The sequence below is a fragment of the Bubalus kerabau genome, chromosome 1 (genome assembly GCF_029407905.1).
Source record: "Bubalus kerabau isolate K-KA32 ecotype Philippines breed swamp buffalo chromosome 1, PCC_UOA_SB_1v2, whole genome shotgun sequence".
Classification (NCBI taxonomy): Eukaryota; Metazoa; Chordata; class Mammalia; order Artiodactyla; family Bovidae; genus Bubalus; species Bubalus kerabau.
The window spans coordinates 221,840,246-221,854,897 of record NC_073624.1 but is presented as its reverse complement, the minus strand read 5'-3'; the positions used below and the strand labels follow the sequence as shown (position 1 = coordinate 221,854,897).

The 14,652-nt window shown below is 50.9% G+C and overlaps 1 protein-coding gene across 1 annotated transcript; it reads left to right on the top strand.

Annotated features, from left to right (window-relative positions):
• Positions 1-475: 475 nt before the first annotated feature.
• On the top strand, positions 476-13,551 carry PCDH12 (protocadherin 12). The gene is made up of 4 exons (XM_055556243.1): positions 476-3,660; positions 6,655-6,752; positions 8,849-9,000; positions 12,380-13,551. The coding sequence occupies exons 1-4, from the start codon at positions 784-786 to the stop codon at positions 12,844-12,846; spliced, it is 3,594 nt and encodes a 1,197-aa protein (XP_055412218.1). The 5' UTR covers positions 476-783; the 3' UTR covers positions 12,847-13,551.
• Positions 13,552-14,652: the final 1,101 nt, after the last annotated feature.

The window sequence follows — 14,652 nt, the reverse complement described above, 5'->3', positions numbered from 1 at the left end:
TGAACCCAGGCAGTTCAGCTCTGATGGCCACTCTCTTAATCAGCTCTGCTTCCCTTGAGACAAAAATGGGTGATGGGGGCAGAGTCAAGACTGAGAGGTAGACAAGGGTGGGAAAAGAGGAATGGGAGAGGAATAACGGGAGATGAAGAAAACAAGGAGAGACAAGGAAGGAAGAGAGGCCGAGGCGTGACTCTTCCAGGAGGGGCTCGGGCTCTCTGCTTACTTGGCCACAGCAGGGGCTCCCCTCCCCTCAGCGGCTGCCTTGCCACATGGACAGCACCTTCCCATCCGGCCTGTCCCCGGCCGCATCCTCCTCAGCGGCAGTCCACTCAGCTTCACGGAAACTCTCTTTCTCTAACTGGCATAGAAACTCACAGCCCTCCCTTTTCCTGTAGGTGGGGTTTCCATAGGAAAAAGCTGCTTCTCTGTTTCCCTGGCCCAGCAACTGTTTGGAAGTCAGATCCCCACATCCTGCTTCACTGGGTCAAGTTCCTCTTGGACCGACTTTTGTCCATCACTGGCTGACGGGGACCCACAGTGCCCCTGTACCAGGGCTCCCCTGGCAATTTTACCTCATCGGTCCTTGCACCTCTCAAATCTCTTCTGATGAAAATGGCCTTTCTTTCTGTTAGTTCCATTATCTAACGATGGGACGAGGCTGTGCCAACAGGTCTGGGGGCAGGAGAACGGGGCTAATCAAGTCCCTCAGGAAACACTGGAGGACTCGCCCAGCCCCTGAAGAACTCTAGCGGTTTCTGGATCTAGCGCACTCTGGCGGTAAGCATGATGCAACTTCTGTCACTTCTGGGACTTTTGGGGCCAGGTGGCTACTTGTTCCTATCAGGGGATTGTCAGGAGGTGGCCACTCTCACTGTGAGATATCAGGTGGCAGAGGAGGTACCGTCTGGCACCGTGATAGGGAAGCTGCCTCAGGAACGGGGCCGGGAGGAGGAGCCTGGCCAAGCGGGGGCTGCCTTCCAGGTCCTACAGCTGCCCCAGGGACTCCCCATCCAGGTGGACTCTGAGGACGGCGTGCTCAGCACAGGGAGGCGGTTGGACCGGGAGCAGCTTTGCCGGCAGCAGGATCCCTGCCTGGTGTCCTTTGATGTGCTGGCCACAGGGGAGCGGGCGCTCATTCATGTGGAGATCCAGGTGCTGGACATCAATGACCACCAGCCGCAGTTTCCCAAAGGTGAGCAGGAGCTGGAAATCTCCGAGAGCGCCTCTCTGCACACCCGGATCCCCCTGGACAGAGCTCTGGATCCAGACACTGGCCCCAACACCCTGCACTCCTACACCCTGTCTCCCAGCGAGCACTTCGCCCTGGATGTCATTGTGGGGCCCGATCAGACAAAACACGCAGAACTGGTGGTGGTGAAGGAGCTGGACCGGGAAATCCACTCATATTTTGATCTGGTGTTAACTGCCTATGACAGTGGGAATCCCCCCAAGTCAGGCACCAGCTTGGTCAAGGTCAGCGTCCTGGACTCCAATGACAATAGCCCTGTGTTTGCTGAGAGCTCACTGGCCCTAGAAATCCAAGAAGACGCTGCCCCTGGTACTCTCCTCATAAACCTGACCGCCACAGACCCTGACCAAGGCCCCAATGGGGAGGTGGAATACTTTCTCAGTAAGCACGTGCCTCTGGAGGTGCTGAACACCTTCAGTATTGATGCCAAGACAGGCCAGGTGACTCTGCTCCAGCACCTAGACTACGAGAAGAATCCGGCCTATGAAGTGGATGTCCAGGCAAGGGATCTGGGTCCCAATCCCATCCCAGCCCACTGCAAGATTCTCATCAAGGTTCTGGATGTCAATGACAACGCCCCAAGCATCCACATCACGTGGGCCTCCCAACCATTGCTGGTGTCCGAAGCTCTTCCCAAGGACAGTTTCATTGCGCTCATCATGGCCAATGACCTGGACTCAGGAAACAATGGTCTGGTCCACTGTTGGCTGAGCCAAGAGCTGGGCCACTTCAGGCTGAAAAGGACCAACGGTAACACATACATGCTGCTAACCAATGCCACACTGGACAGAGAGCAGTGGCCCCAATATACCGTCACTCTGTTGGCCCAAGACCAAGGACCCCAGCCCTTATCAGACAAGAAACAGCTCAGCATTCAGATCAGTGATGCCAATGACAATGCACCTGTGTTTGAGAAAAGCAGGTACCAGGTCTCCACTCGGGAAAACAACCTACCCTCTCTTCACCTCATCACCATCAAGGCCCATGATGCAGACCTGGGTGTTAATGGGAAAATCTCATACCGCATCCAGGACTCCCCGGTTTCTCACTTGGTAGCTATTGACTCAGACACAGGTGAGGTCACTGCTCAAAGGTCACTGGACTATGAACAGATGGCCAGCTTTGAGTTCCTGGTGATTGCAGAGGACAGCGGGCAGCCCCAGCTCTCATCCAGTGTCTCTGTTTGGGTCAGCCTCCTAGATGCCAATGATAATGCCCCAGAGGTGATTCACCCCATACTGAGCAATGGGAGAGCCAGCCTCTCGGTGCTTGTAAATGCCTCCACAGGTCATTTGCTAGTGCCCATTGAGAATCCCAATGGCCTGGGCCCAGCAGGCACTGACATACCACTACAGGCCACCTCCAGCTCTCGGCCATTCCTTTTGGTGACTATCATAGCAAGAGATGCAGACTCAGGGGCAAATGGAGAGCTTCTCTACACCATTCGGAGCGGGAATGAAGCCGGTGTCTTCGTCCTAAGCCCCAACCTGGGGCAGCTGTTCATCAACGTCACCAATGCCAGCAGCCTCACTGGGAGTGAGTGGGAGCTGGAGATTGTGGTGGAAGACCGAGGCAGCCCCTCCTTGCAGACCCGAGCCCTGCTGCAGATCTTGTTTGTCACCAGTGTGGACCACTTGAGGGATTCAGCCCGTGAGCCAGGGGCCCTGAGCACATCGGTACTCACGGTGATTTGCCTGGTTGTACTGCTTGCTGTCTTTGGGTCAATCTTGGCTCTGATCACGTCTATCTGCCGGACGGAGAAAAAGGACAACAGGGCCTACAACTGTAGGGAGGCTGAGTCCACCTACCGTCACCAGCCCAAGAGGCCCCAGAAACAGATTCAGAAGGCAGACATCCAACTTGTGCCTGTGCTCAGGGGCCAGGTGGATGAGCCTGGTGAAGTCGGGCAGCCCCCCAAGCATGTGGGCGAGGAAGCAATGATGGAAGCAGGTTGGGACTCCTGCCTGCAGGCCCCCTTTCATCTCACACCGACTCTGTACAGGACTCTGCGTAACCAAGGCAACCAGGGAACACTGGCCGAGAGCCGAGAGGTGCTTCAGGACACTGTCAACCTCCTTTTCAACCATCCCAGGCAGAGGAACGCCTCCCGAGAGAACCTGCACCTTGCCGAGCCCCAGCCTGCTGTAGGCCAGCCCCGCTCAAGGCTCCTGAAGGCTGCGGGCAGCCCCACAGGAAGAGTGCCTGGAGACCAGGGCAGCGAGGAGGCCCCGCAGAGCCCACCAGCCTCCTCTGCAACCCTGAGGCGGCAGCGGAATCTCAATGGTAAAGTAGCCCCTGAGAAAGAGTCAGGCCCCCGTCAGATCCTGCGGAGCCTGGTCCGGCTGTCTGTGGCCGCCTTTGCGGAGCGGAACCCTGTAGAGGAGCTCACCGTGGATTCGCCTCCTGTTCAGGTACCTCTCTCTCTGGTCACCCCTGGACCACCATGAACAGCATCAGACCCCATTACCCTCACATTCATTCCTTAGGCTCACCAAGCACCTTAGGATGCATTGGGTGCAGTGGTTCAGCTCTGGAGTCAGAAGAATTTAGCTGTGTGGTCCTGGACAAATGACTTGCTGTCTCTGAGCTTTAGTTTCCTTATCTATAAAGCAGGGATGGCAGTAAGAGCATCTGCCTCACAGAATTGTCACTTAATTCCTATTGAGCACTTACTCAGAGCACCTGACACAAGCAGACACACAGCAAAGGCAGTGAGCAACAGTACCTGCCTTCATCTCATTTGGGCAATTTTCCCTGTGAAGCAAGATGGCATGGGCATTACTGCCCCCGGGTCTCAGGGGCTGCCTGAGACCCCAGAGCTTGCCGGCTAGGCCTGCTGGGTAGGGCAGTGGAAACAATCTTGGGACTTGGGAGTTAGGCAGATCTAGGTTCCAATTTTAGCACAGTCACTTTAGGAGCTGGGCAACATTATCTTATTTTCTTCATCTATAAGATGGGAGTTGTGATACCAAACTTACCTGTGTCTACCTCCCAGGGGGTTGAAGATTAAATGGGATGATGAATGGCTGTGTCCAGTGACCTAGGGTTTACTGGACACAAATGGGAAAGCTTTTTCTGGGATGGGGCCTGATCTCACATCCATATCGACTCCTCTGAACCCCAGATCATTTCCCTGTGCCCAAGGCACACTTCTGTCGTGAGCCAGGCCATCAGCTCATGTTTCCTGCAGAGCAAGGACACGGCTTCCTTCCCCCACCTCTTCCCCAGGAAGCCACCTGGAGGCGGCCCAGCTGCTCTTTCAGGAGTCCTGCCCTGGCTCTGTGCAGCCCCAGAAGTGTTGTCCAGAGCCATTCATTCATTCACCTATTCATTCATCAAATGTTTATTGAATAAGCTCTTTGTGTCAAATATGGTGCTGGTGGTTGCCAGAGACAGCAGAGAGCAGGCCCTGCGGGTGACCCTATTGAAAGAGAGAAGGGCACCCAGGTGAGTTTGACTTAAAGGTAAGAGGCAGCTTGCCTAATGCTTGGTGTCTTTCCAATAGCATAGAGCTGCTGTGGAGTCAGATCTGGGTTCAAATTCCATCCGGCCCTGCCTCTAATTGCTAGGTAGCCCCTGTGTGCATCAGGTGCCACATCTGAAAAATGGGTATAATAGCATCCTTTTCCTTGGGTTACTGAAGAATGACATGAGATTAGATACCACTGGACAGTTAGTAAGTGGTTATCCTGAGATCTATTACTAAGTGATTTATAGACTTTCACTCATTTAATCCTCATATCCACAACCAACACATGACCTGGGTCTTGTTATTATCCCCTGTTTTACTGCTGAGGAAACTGAGCCTCAGGATTCCTTAAGGTCACACAGATGGGAGATGGAGCAGGGGAAGATTTAGGATTTGAACCTGAGTCTGACTCGAGTCTGACTCTAGCTGTGAAATGACCCTGAATGACCGCACATCACCTAGGGGCTGGCACTCAGGGAGTGTCCCTGAAGTATCGGTTGTCACTCAAGAAAAGGGTGGCAGGTGCCTTAGGAGGGCTTCTGGGCCTGGGCCAGGAGGTGGGAACGGCCCCAAGGCGGGCAGTGGGGCCCTGACACTCCCAAGTCACAGTGAAACCCCAGTCCCAGCCACCTCCCCTTCCAGACCTCCTCTGAGGTCGGCCCTTTCTGTCACAGCTGCCCAAAGGGCAGAGGGATCTCCTCAGGGGGGAGGTGAGCTGGGCCCCAGAGGCAGACACAGCATTTCTAGGAGTAACAGCCCAAACCCCTCGACTCTGCGGAGCATTTTAAACTTTAAAACCACCTAATTAATCCTGACAAGCCTGAGAAGAAGGCTGGGTAGTATTTTTAGATTCACTTTAGAGATGAGGAAACTGAGATCTGAGTACATCTAAGAACCTGCCTGTCATCACACAACAAACTAGAAATGACTCTGCCTTGGCCTATTGCCTCCCTCATAAGAGCCTGTGGGGCCTAGCCCTGAACATCTCACCCACCCCTGTCCCATTCACCAGCCTTTCTGAAACTCCACTGTCTCCTCTGGCCTTTCAGCTTGAGTACCTTCTGACTGAAACTCCTTTCACCCCTCACCCAGACTCTCACCCTCTCTCCACTTGCTAACCCTCTGTGGAAACTCCAGGTCTCAGTAGAGGGGCCTGTGATGCAGTATGAACTCAGAAAACATTTGTTTAAATAAGTGAATGACTTCCCCCTGTAGCCACACCCCACACACACACAACTCCTTCCTTGCTCTAAGTTGGGTGAGGGGCTTTCATCTGCTCTACTTGACCTCTATCCTTTCCCAACTCTGATGTAACCCCCCATAGTAGCCCACACGCCCTGTCTCCCCTGACTGTCCTCCCAGGCAGACTGAGAGTTCCCTGAGGGCAGCGACTGGGCCGTGATCTCATTCTTACTCCCATAGCAAGCACAGGCCCTGGCACAAGCAGGCCCTCATTAAATACTTGTCGAGTGAATGAAAGGATGAATAAATGATTCAAAACACCCTCTGTCTTCTTATAAATCTGACCCACCAACACTGGCTGAGTGTTTGAATACTGCTGAAGAGGGGGATATAACACTTTAAGATGATCCTTATTGAAGTAATAATACATTTATAGTCAGGAAATGCCTTTTCCACCCTCATCTCACAGTGTCCACCGGGAGGAGGTCTCATGGGGGCCCCCAGAGGGCCCTTATTCTTTCTCTCAGACACCCAGGTCCCGGGAATCTGTAGTTGACACAAAGCCAAGCAGGGAACCTGCCTGCACACGTCCCTGCCTCCGTCACCATCTTCACCATCCCCCATCTGATCCACAAACATCTGAAGCTGGAGGAAAGACTATAAAAAGAAAGCGCCGGCATTGAGGGAAACATCCGGTAAGGAAGTGTGCTGGGTCGGAATTGTGTGGAGTCAACAGATTTTTCCTGTCTTGTAGCAAATCTCCCAGCTGCTGTCCCTGCTGCATCAGGGCCAATTCCAGCCCAAACCAAACCACCGGGGAAATAAGTACTTGGCCAAGCCCGGCAGCAGCAGGTAAGCAGCACGTAGCCCCAACTCTGGTTTCTCAAGCCCCCTCCCCACCAGCCTGCCCTCACCCTTGCAGCCTCTGTGCTGCAAGGAAGGGTGAGCACATTCCAGATGCTGCTCCCCTGGGAGACTGCAGTGAACAGCATCCATCCCCCCACCCGGACAGCTTGGTCCTGGAGCTACTGTATTAATAGTATTTACAGGACCCAGAGTCAATAAGGAAATGACTTCATCCCTGAGGCTCTATCTGTCCTCTGACTTCAGAGGGACTAGACTATGGACTTTAAATCTGTAACGTTCAGCCTTCTTGCTCTTGACCCTTAAATATAATATGAAGGTTCCTGGCTAAGGATATGGGTATGTGGGTGTGTTTCTTTGGGCTGTCCTAGAATTAAAGAGACCTCAAGAGGACAACTAATTTAACTCCCTCTTGTTACAGATGGAGAAACTGAGGCTCTAAGTAGTTTGATCCTACCCAGCTACGTAAACTTGAGTAAGTCAGATCAAGCCTCAGGCCTGCAGTTTCTCATCTGTGAGATGGAGGTCGCCACTTCCTTGTAGTGATGGGGTAAGAATTTAGTGACCACAAGTGTTCTAAGCCTGTGGCCCAGTGCCTGGAACAAAGAAGGTATACAGACAATGCTAAGTCCTTTCCCTTAAAGTGACTTTGCTCAAGGTCAAATAACCAGTGAGTGGCAAAGCTGGGACTGGCTCTCAGGACACTGACTTCCAGTTCAGTGCTCTTGCTATGACAACTTATAGTCATTTTGTTTGGTTGGTTTTTGGCGAAAATAGCTAGAAACACTGTAGAGTAGGGGTGAGCACATATACTCCAAAGTCACCTCAGCCTACCTTTGAAATCTGACTTCATCATTTAACCTGTGGGAACCTTGGGCAAGATGCATAATCTTTACAAGTCTTGGTTCTCTCATTTGTAAAATGAGGATGATAACAAGAGAAGCCCTTACAGAAGTGAAAGGTTTGACGAGAAGGGGAATATACCTTGCAAAGCATATGTCTGACTCAGAGTAATTGCTCAATAAACATTAGTTGTTGTCATTACTTGCAAACTTGCCACCTTCCTGCTGAAATGGCCATAGAGAAAAAGCAGCAAGGACCCCAGGCCTTAAAGGCTGTTGGGGAGCCTTCCCAGATGCTGGGATGAGAAGCCAGGCCTACCCACTGTGCTGAGGTAGTCCCAGGAACTGGCCTCCTCAGTGATAGAGAGGGGCCATGGGAGGGAGAGGCCAGGGAGACAGCAAGAGACCCCATAGTAGACTCTTAGTAGTTTTGGGATGCCTTACCTCAGCTGCATCCTCTATTGACCTGCTCTTCTGGTCTGGGATTTAGCCTCAAACAAGGAGGAGGGAACATTCAGTCATTCAGTCCACCAGGTATTTATTAAGCACCTACTATGTGCCAACCTCTGTTCAGAGCACTGGTGAGAGAGCAGGGAATGACACAGACAAAAATCCTTGCCCTTGGAGACCTCCCTGATGGTCCAGTGGCTCAGACTCCATATTTCCAACGCAGGGGTCTCAGGTTAGATCCCTAGTCAGGAAACTAGATACCACATGCTGCAATTAAGACCTGGAATAGCCAAATAAGTAAATAAAAATAAATACTAAGAAAAAAACCCCTGCCACCACTGGAACTCATACTTGGCTAGAGGGATAGAGAGATGGAAGGGTGACTGCTCTGGATCAACCAAGGTTTACTAAACTCCTACTCAGTACCAGGTAACAAGAAGGAATGGAGGGACAATGGTGAATAATATCTGTGCACTCACTTTTGTTTGCTGAGTGCTTAGAACACTGTGCTAAGGCCTTTACCTGCGACACCTCATTTTACCCCCACAATGCCCTGTGAAGTGGTTGTTATTTATTGCTCTAATTTTACAGATGAAGAAACAGACTCAGAGTAGGCAAGGGGGCTGGGATCAAGAAACCCAGGTTGGTCTGACTCTGAAGCCTGGGCTGGGAACCTAGTTCACTTTGCAGATGAATGAATGCTGGCATGAATAGCAGAATATTCATAAGCAGGAATGAATGAATCTGTGTGTGAATTTCCTCACTGGTGGAATGGGTTGGCTTCCTCTGCAGGAGTACAATCCCAGACACAGATGGCCCAGGAGCCAGGGCTGGTGGCCAGGCAGAACCAGACCAGGAGGAAGGACCCCTGGACCCTGAAGAGGACCTCTCTGTGAAGCAGCTGCTAGAAGAAGAGCTGTCAAACCTCCTGGACCCCCACACAGGTAGGGACTTTCCAGGGTCACCCTGACCCCACTTCTGCCCCTACAGTCCCTTCCTGTGCCCAGGCTTCAGAGGGCTGCTCCAATCCACTGCAGGGAAACACAGCTAGTCTATTTCTGGAGAAGACTATCAGCAACACTTTTTACTTCCCCCGGAGCTTCAGGTCTTCATTTGTTTAAAGACCAGATTCGTCTTTGATTATGTATTTAAAAAGTCATCAAAGAATAGTGAACAATTACTGAGCTCTTGGTGTGTGCCAGGTACTAAGGAAGCATCTTGGAAGGCATTATCTCAAGTTAAGCTTCCACACAGTCTTCTGAGGTAGACATTAGGAGTTCTAACTTAGAAATCAGCAAACTGAGGCTCAGAAAGGTAGCACAGCCTGCCCAGAATCACCTAGCTCATCAGTGATGGAAGGGAAGTCAACCTGGGCCCACCTACCATTAGGGGACCTCTCTTTACCTCCTAAACCACTCATCTGCATTTCTTAATGTGTTTGAAGACCCCTTTACCAGGAGAACTCAAGAATCTGCTGGCCACCCCCCACCTCCCCCCAACACACATCAGTCAGCCTCCTTCAAGTAACACACACTAAGTCTGATCTATGCTGTGGTTTTCTGTTGCATAGTTAATAATCTATTTCTCATCTGGTCATATTCTGTGTGCTGAAAGCATGGCAGGGATTTCCCTTTCCTTGGTTAAAAAAATATAGCTAACATTTATTGAGTGCTTTCTGTGTGCTAGTCCCTCTTCTAAGTGCCTCATGAGAAAATCTTCTGAGATTGGGACTATTCATTATCCCCATTTCATAAAGGAAAAAAAAAAAAAACTGAGGGACCAGAGTTTTAATAATTTTCCCAAGGTTGTGTAGCCTATGGTTATTAACCCAGGCAGTGTGGCTCTAAATTAAAATTAAGTAAAATGAAATCTAATTAAAATTAAGTAAAATGAAAAATTCAGTTCCTCAGTCATACCAGCCATATTTCCAGTGCTACATGTGGCTAATGAATATTGCTTTGGACAGCACAAATACAGAGAACTTTATAGGACTGCATTGTCTAGAATGTAGAGCTATGAGGTCCATTCCAATAACCAATAGCCATGTGTGAAAATGGCTGGACCAGCTGAGATGTGATAGAAGTATAAAACACACTCCAGAGTCTGAAGACTTAGTATGAAAAAAGAATGTAAAACATATTAATAATTTTAAAAATATTGATTACATGATAAAATGATATTAAATACAAAAAACTTACATAAATTAATCTCACCTTTTCTTTTTACTTTTTAAATCTGGCCATTAGAAAATTTCAGATGACCTCAGTGCTGGTGTTATATCTCTATGCTCCAGCTTTGTGCTGGAACCTGTGGGCTTAGTTCCCATGTGGTCCTGATTCCTCATAGCACAGAGGGCAAGGAACACAGGAGGATGGTAACAAGTTGGAGAACGAATAGCACAGCAACGGTAGCAGAACCTGAGCTGCCCATAGGGCTGGACCGTGATGGGGCTACTGGTGAATGGGCCTGACACTGGGGTCTCAGTTGCATCAGGTAAAAGCCCCACCGGAGGATGTGATGATGATCATATTTTACTGGCTGCATGAGCTCATTGCATCCTCATAGCCACCTACAAGATAAGTGCTACTATCTCACCACTTTATAAGAGAAAAAAAGAGCCTCAGAGAGATTAAGCAAGTTTTCCAAGTTCACACTGCTCATAAGATGCAAAGCTAGGAAATCAAACCCCAGTCTGCCCAGTGCCCACCTGCCTCGGAGTGAATTCACCATCATGTTTCAGCCATTCTCCTACACTCTACTGATTTTCTCATTCCAAGCTTCATTCCTTCTGAAGCCCTCTGATCCTTGTACAAGGAAAAGCCTGATTCGGTAACACCAAGAGTTCCAACCTTATTACCCCAGAGTCTCAGGGAACTAAGGTTTACATTTCCCAAATGTCCAGGGTTAATATTTATGTTCATTCAGTCATTCAATAAACGTTCACTGAGCCCTGGGCGTGGCCTGGACTAGTCGGAAAGGGGCTGACCCTGCCTCACAGCCTGCATAGCCCCACACTGACAAGGCAAGACCAAGACTCCTTTATCAATAGAAACAGCATTTAGCTGTATTTTGGAATAACTTTTCAAAATCACAAAAGTAATATTTGGTTAATAGAGACAAATGTAGATAAACAAAAAGGGAATAAATCATTTCTGCCCGGGGCAATTTCAGCAAACACTTTGACTTATCCCTTTCCAGTCTTTCACTCTATGCACAGATTTTAAACCGGCTCACCTTAAGCAAGTATTAAATACATGTTAAAGTAGATGTTGTACTTTTTTTTTTTCTTTAAAGATACAGATTCTTAACCACAAGGCCTATGCTTTGTCTCCTCTGCCCTGGCCTCTATCACTGGGCCTGGGACTGGTTTCCTAAGACAGGATTTTCTGTTGAAGAGATGGCAAAAGGAGAAGTGTGATGGTGGGATTCGGGGTCAGGGGGACTCTTTGTCACTGCCCCGGCCCTTTCCTGGGACAGCTCTTAAGCAGCCAGCCCCTTCACAGCGTTTCCCGCAGCTTGAGAGGCGAAGGTCGCGGTGTGGAGAGCGTGAGGTGCTGAGAGCAGGTGACAGTACAGACCTTAGCAGGCCAGGGAAGCCAGAAGCACAGGTGAGCACCTAGCATCCAGGGAGAGAGGAAGGGCAAGTTCTCCAGACAGTGGGTCTCAGTGGTACAATCACAGGGGGCTTCCAAACATCAGACCCGGGGGTCAAATCTGGGCTTGGGTGCCTAGTAGATGAATGTCGGAACTTCCCGGAACTCGTTTCCTCATCCATAAAATACTCTTGACTTCAAAGGTGTGTGTGGAGGTTAAATGAGATAATTATGTAAATTGCTTGGCACAGAAATACTTAATAAGCGGTCACTATTATTAATATTATGAATAGGAAAGGAAGGCAGCAGCAAGCCAGGAACTACAGCATTGGCTAAAAAGGGGAATCCCTCCAGCGGCCCCATCCTCAACTAGTGGTGTCTGTCCTGAGGGAGTGAAAATCCTGGCTGTACAGGGATGGATGGAGGCCACCTAAACCCGAAACACCCCCGGAGACTGGGAGATGCTTTAGAAAGAGACCAATTTCTAATTCTAGGCCTTCCTCCTCCCGCGGCCGCGTCCTCACTCCAGCTCACGACCGAACCTTAGTCGCTGCCTTCCTGCCCGGCGCGCTTCCTCGTCAGGGCCTCTTCCTTCCCGCCCCTCTCCGGCCGCCCCATCTGTCCCCCTCCCCCCCCCCGCCGCCCCGCCATTTCCCTTCCCTCCTTTGTCTGGCGCCCCGCCCGCCTGCCCGGGGCTCCGCCCTCACCGCGTCCCCTTCGCCCCCTGCAGGCCTGGCCCTGGATCGGCTGAGCGTCCCCGACCCGGCCTGGATGGCAAGACTTTCTTTGCCCCTCTCCACCAACTACCGTGACAACGTGTTCTCCCCGGACGCTGCGACCTCGGAGGAGCCCAGGACCTTCCAGACGTTCGGCAAGGCGCCCGAGCTGAGCCCGACAGGCACGCGGCTGGCCAGCACCTTCTTGTCGGAGATGAGCTCGCTGCTGGAGATGCTGCTGGAGCAGCGCCCCGCCGTGCCGGTGGAGGCCGCCTCCGAGGTGCTGCGGCGGCTCTCTGTCTGCGGGAGGACCCTCAGTTTAGACCTGGCCACCAGCGGGGCCGCGGGCTCCGAAGGCCTCACGGGCCTAGCTGGAAACAAGGGGGCCGAGAGCAGGACCAGCAGCGGCAGCAGCAGCAGCAGGGGCCAGTGGATCCAGGAACCGGGGACCCTGGGAGATGTTAGGAAGCCCAGGCCCTGAGGATTCTTGGACAGGAACTGGTGTCTCTAATCTTTGAACTCACTGACCAGAGATGGGCTGAGAACTTTAGGGTGACGGATGCTGCCCCACAGAGGAGGCAGGAGCCCCAGGACAAAGAGCTGGCTGACCAAAGCAACCCCATGTTAAGTGCTGGCTCTACCTGTGGAGTTTTTGGAGGAGGGAGGCAGTTTGTGGCTAAGTGTTTGCTGGCAAAACACATGGAAGAAGAGCACAGAGGGTTCATCCTCTTTGCAAAAGAGATGCCAAGGAGCATCCCAAGCAGGAAGGAGGGCCTGGTTGCACCCTGGAGGGTTGGGGACTGGATCCTGGGGCACCAGGCAAAGCCCTCTGACCTACTAATAAAGGAAATGCAGTGGGTAGTTACCCTGTTTGCACCTGTCAGGAGGGACGGGGAGGAGGGAAGAGTAGGGTGAGGGTTCTTTGTCATCCAGTCGCTGGCTGGAGTGTCATTGTGGGCCTGGATGGGAGGGTGCACAGTGTTAGGTCAGTGGTGATGGACATAGGTACACTAGACCCTTGCTCCCCTATTGCTACAGTATCAAATAATCTGCTTCCCAGGTGAAAATTAAAGCTAAGAAAAGCAAGAGTATTTATAGAGTATTAACAGGGGTCTTTACAATAGGATTTAATTTCATTTCCTCACAACCCGAGGAAGGGAGGTGTTATTATCCCCATTTCACATACAAGGCCATGAGACTTGGGAGAGGCTGAGTGTCTTGCCCAAGATCAAGCAGAGAAAGGAGGCAGAGCCAGAAATTAGAACTAGGCTTGTCTAACACCAATACCCATGCTCTCGACTTTGGCCCTAGACTGCCAGCCAAGGAAAAGAAAGGAAGAGCTACCACAGGTGGGCTTTTGCCAGAAGTGGGCTTGCCTGAAATCCCCTCAGGAAAAATATTGAAAAGAATATTTCCAAAGCCTCTCAGGCTGCACATCTCTGCTCTTCCGAGCGCAGAGTGAGGGGGACTGTCACGGACCTGATGCAGGCTGGGCCTCTGCAGACTCCTGTCCTTCCCTAGCAAGCAGCCCTTCAGGTGCAGAAGTCATCTTTCCAGACCCACTGATCGTGAGTAAATCTTCCTCTGTCACAGCAGTGAATTCAGGCCCTAGAGGACAGTGTGTGAACTGGGTCTATGAAATCGACACTGACAGCAGCAAACCTTCCAGGGGAGGAGGGGATGGAAAAAAAACAGCAAATATTTTCCCAAGGTTCAGCCTTATAATTTTCCTGGAAGTTTCCAAGCAGTCTATTCAGCTTCTCAACAATGTGGAGGCTCTCCCTGATACTAAAGAAAAAATTTCTGTGCCTCTCCTTTCATCCTTTTCCGGAGCTCAGAACACATGTTCACTGTTCACTGAAAGGTGCCAATCATACTCCCATCCAGGAATAATGAAAACCATCCATATAGTGATGGTTTCACTATGTAGTGATATAGTGAATCACTATATATAGCGAATTCACTATAGTGATATAGTGAATGTAGTGAGGCATCATTATTCCATTATCCCATTTTACAGGTGAACAAAATGGGGCCCCCAAAGTGCTTCTGGAGCTCCGGGAGCAGGGTCTCTTGGTCTCTGATATCTCACTCCAGGGCAGAATAACGTCTTTACAAGATCTGTGATTTGCAAGTTGTTTGGTTCCCCGAGCCAATGAAAGAGGCTGGGGGACACCAAGCAGGTAGGGTCTCCAATCTGACCAGCAAGGCACCTGGCCCAAGGCAACACTTGATGAATACTTGCTGAATGGAAGAAAAAAATGAAAGTGGGTACAGAAATGCTACA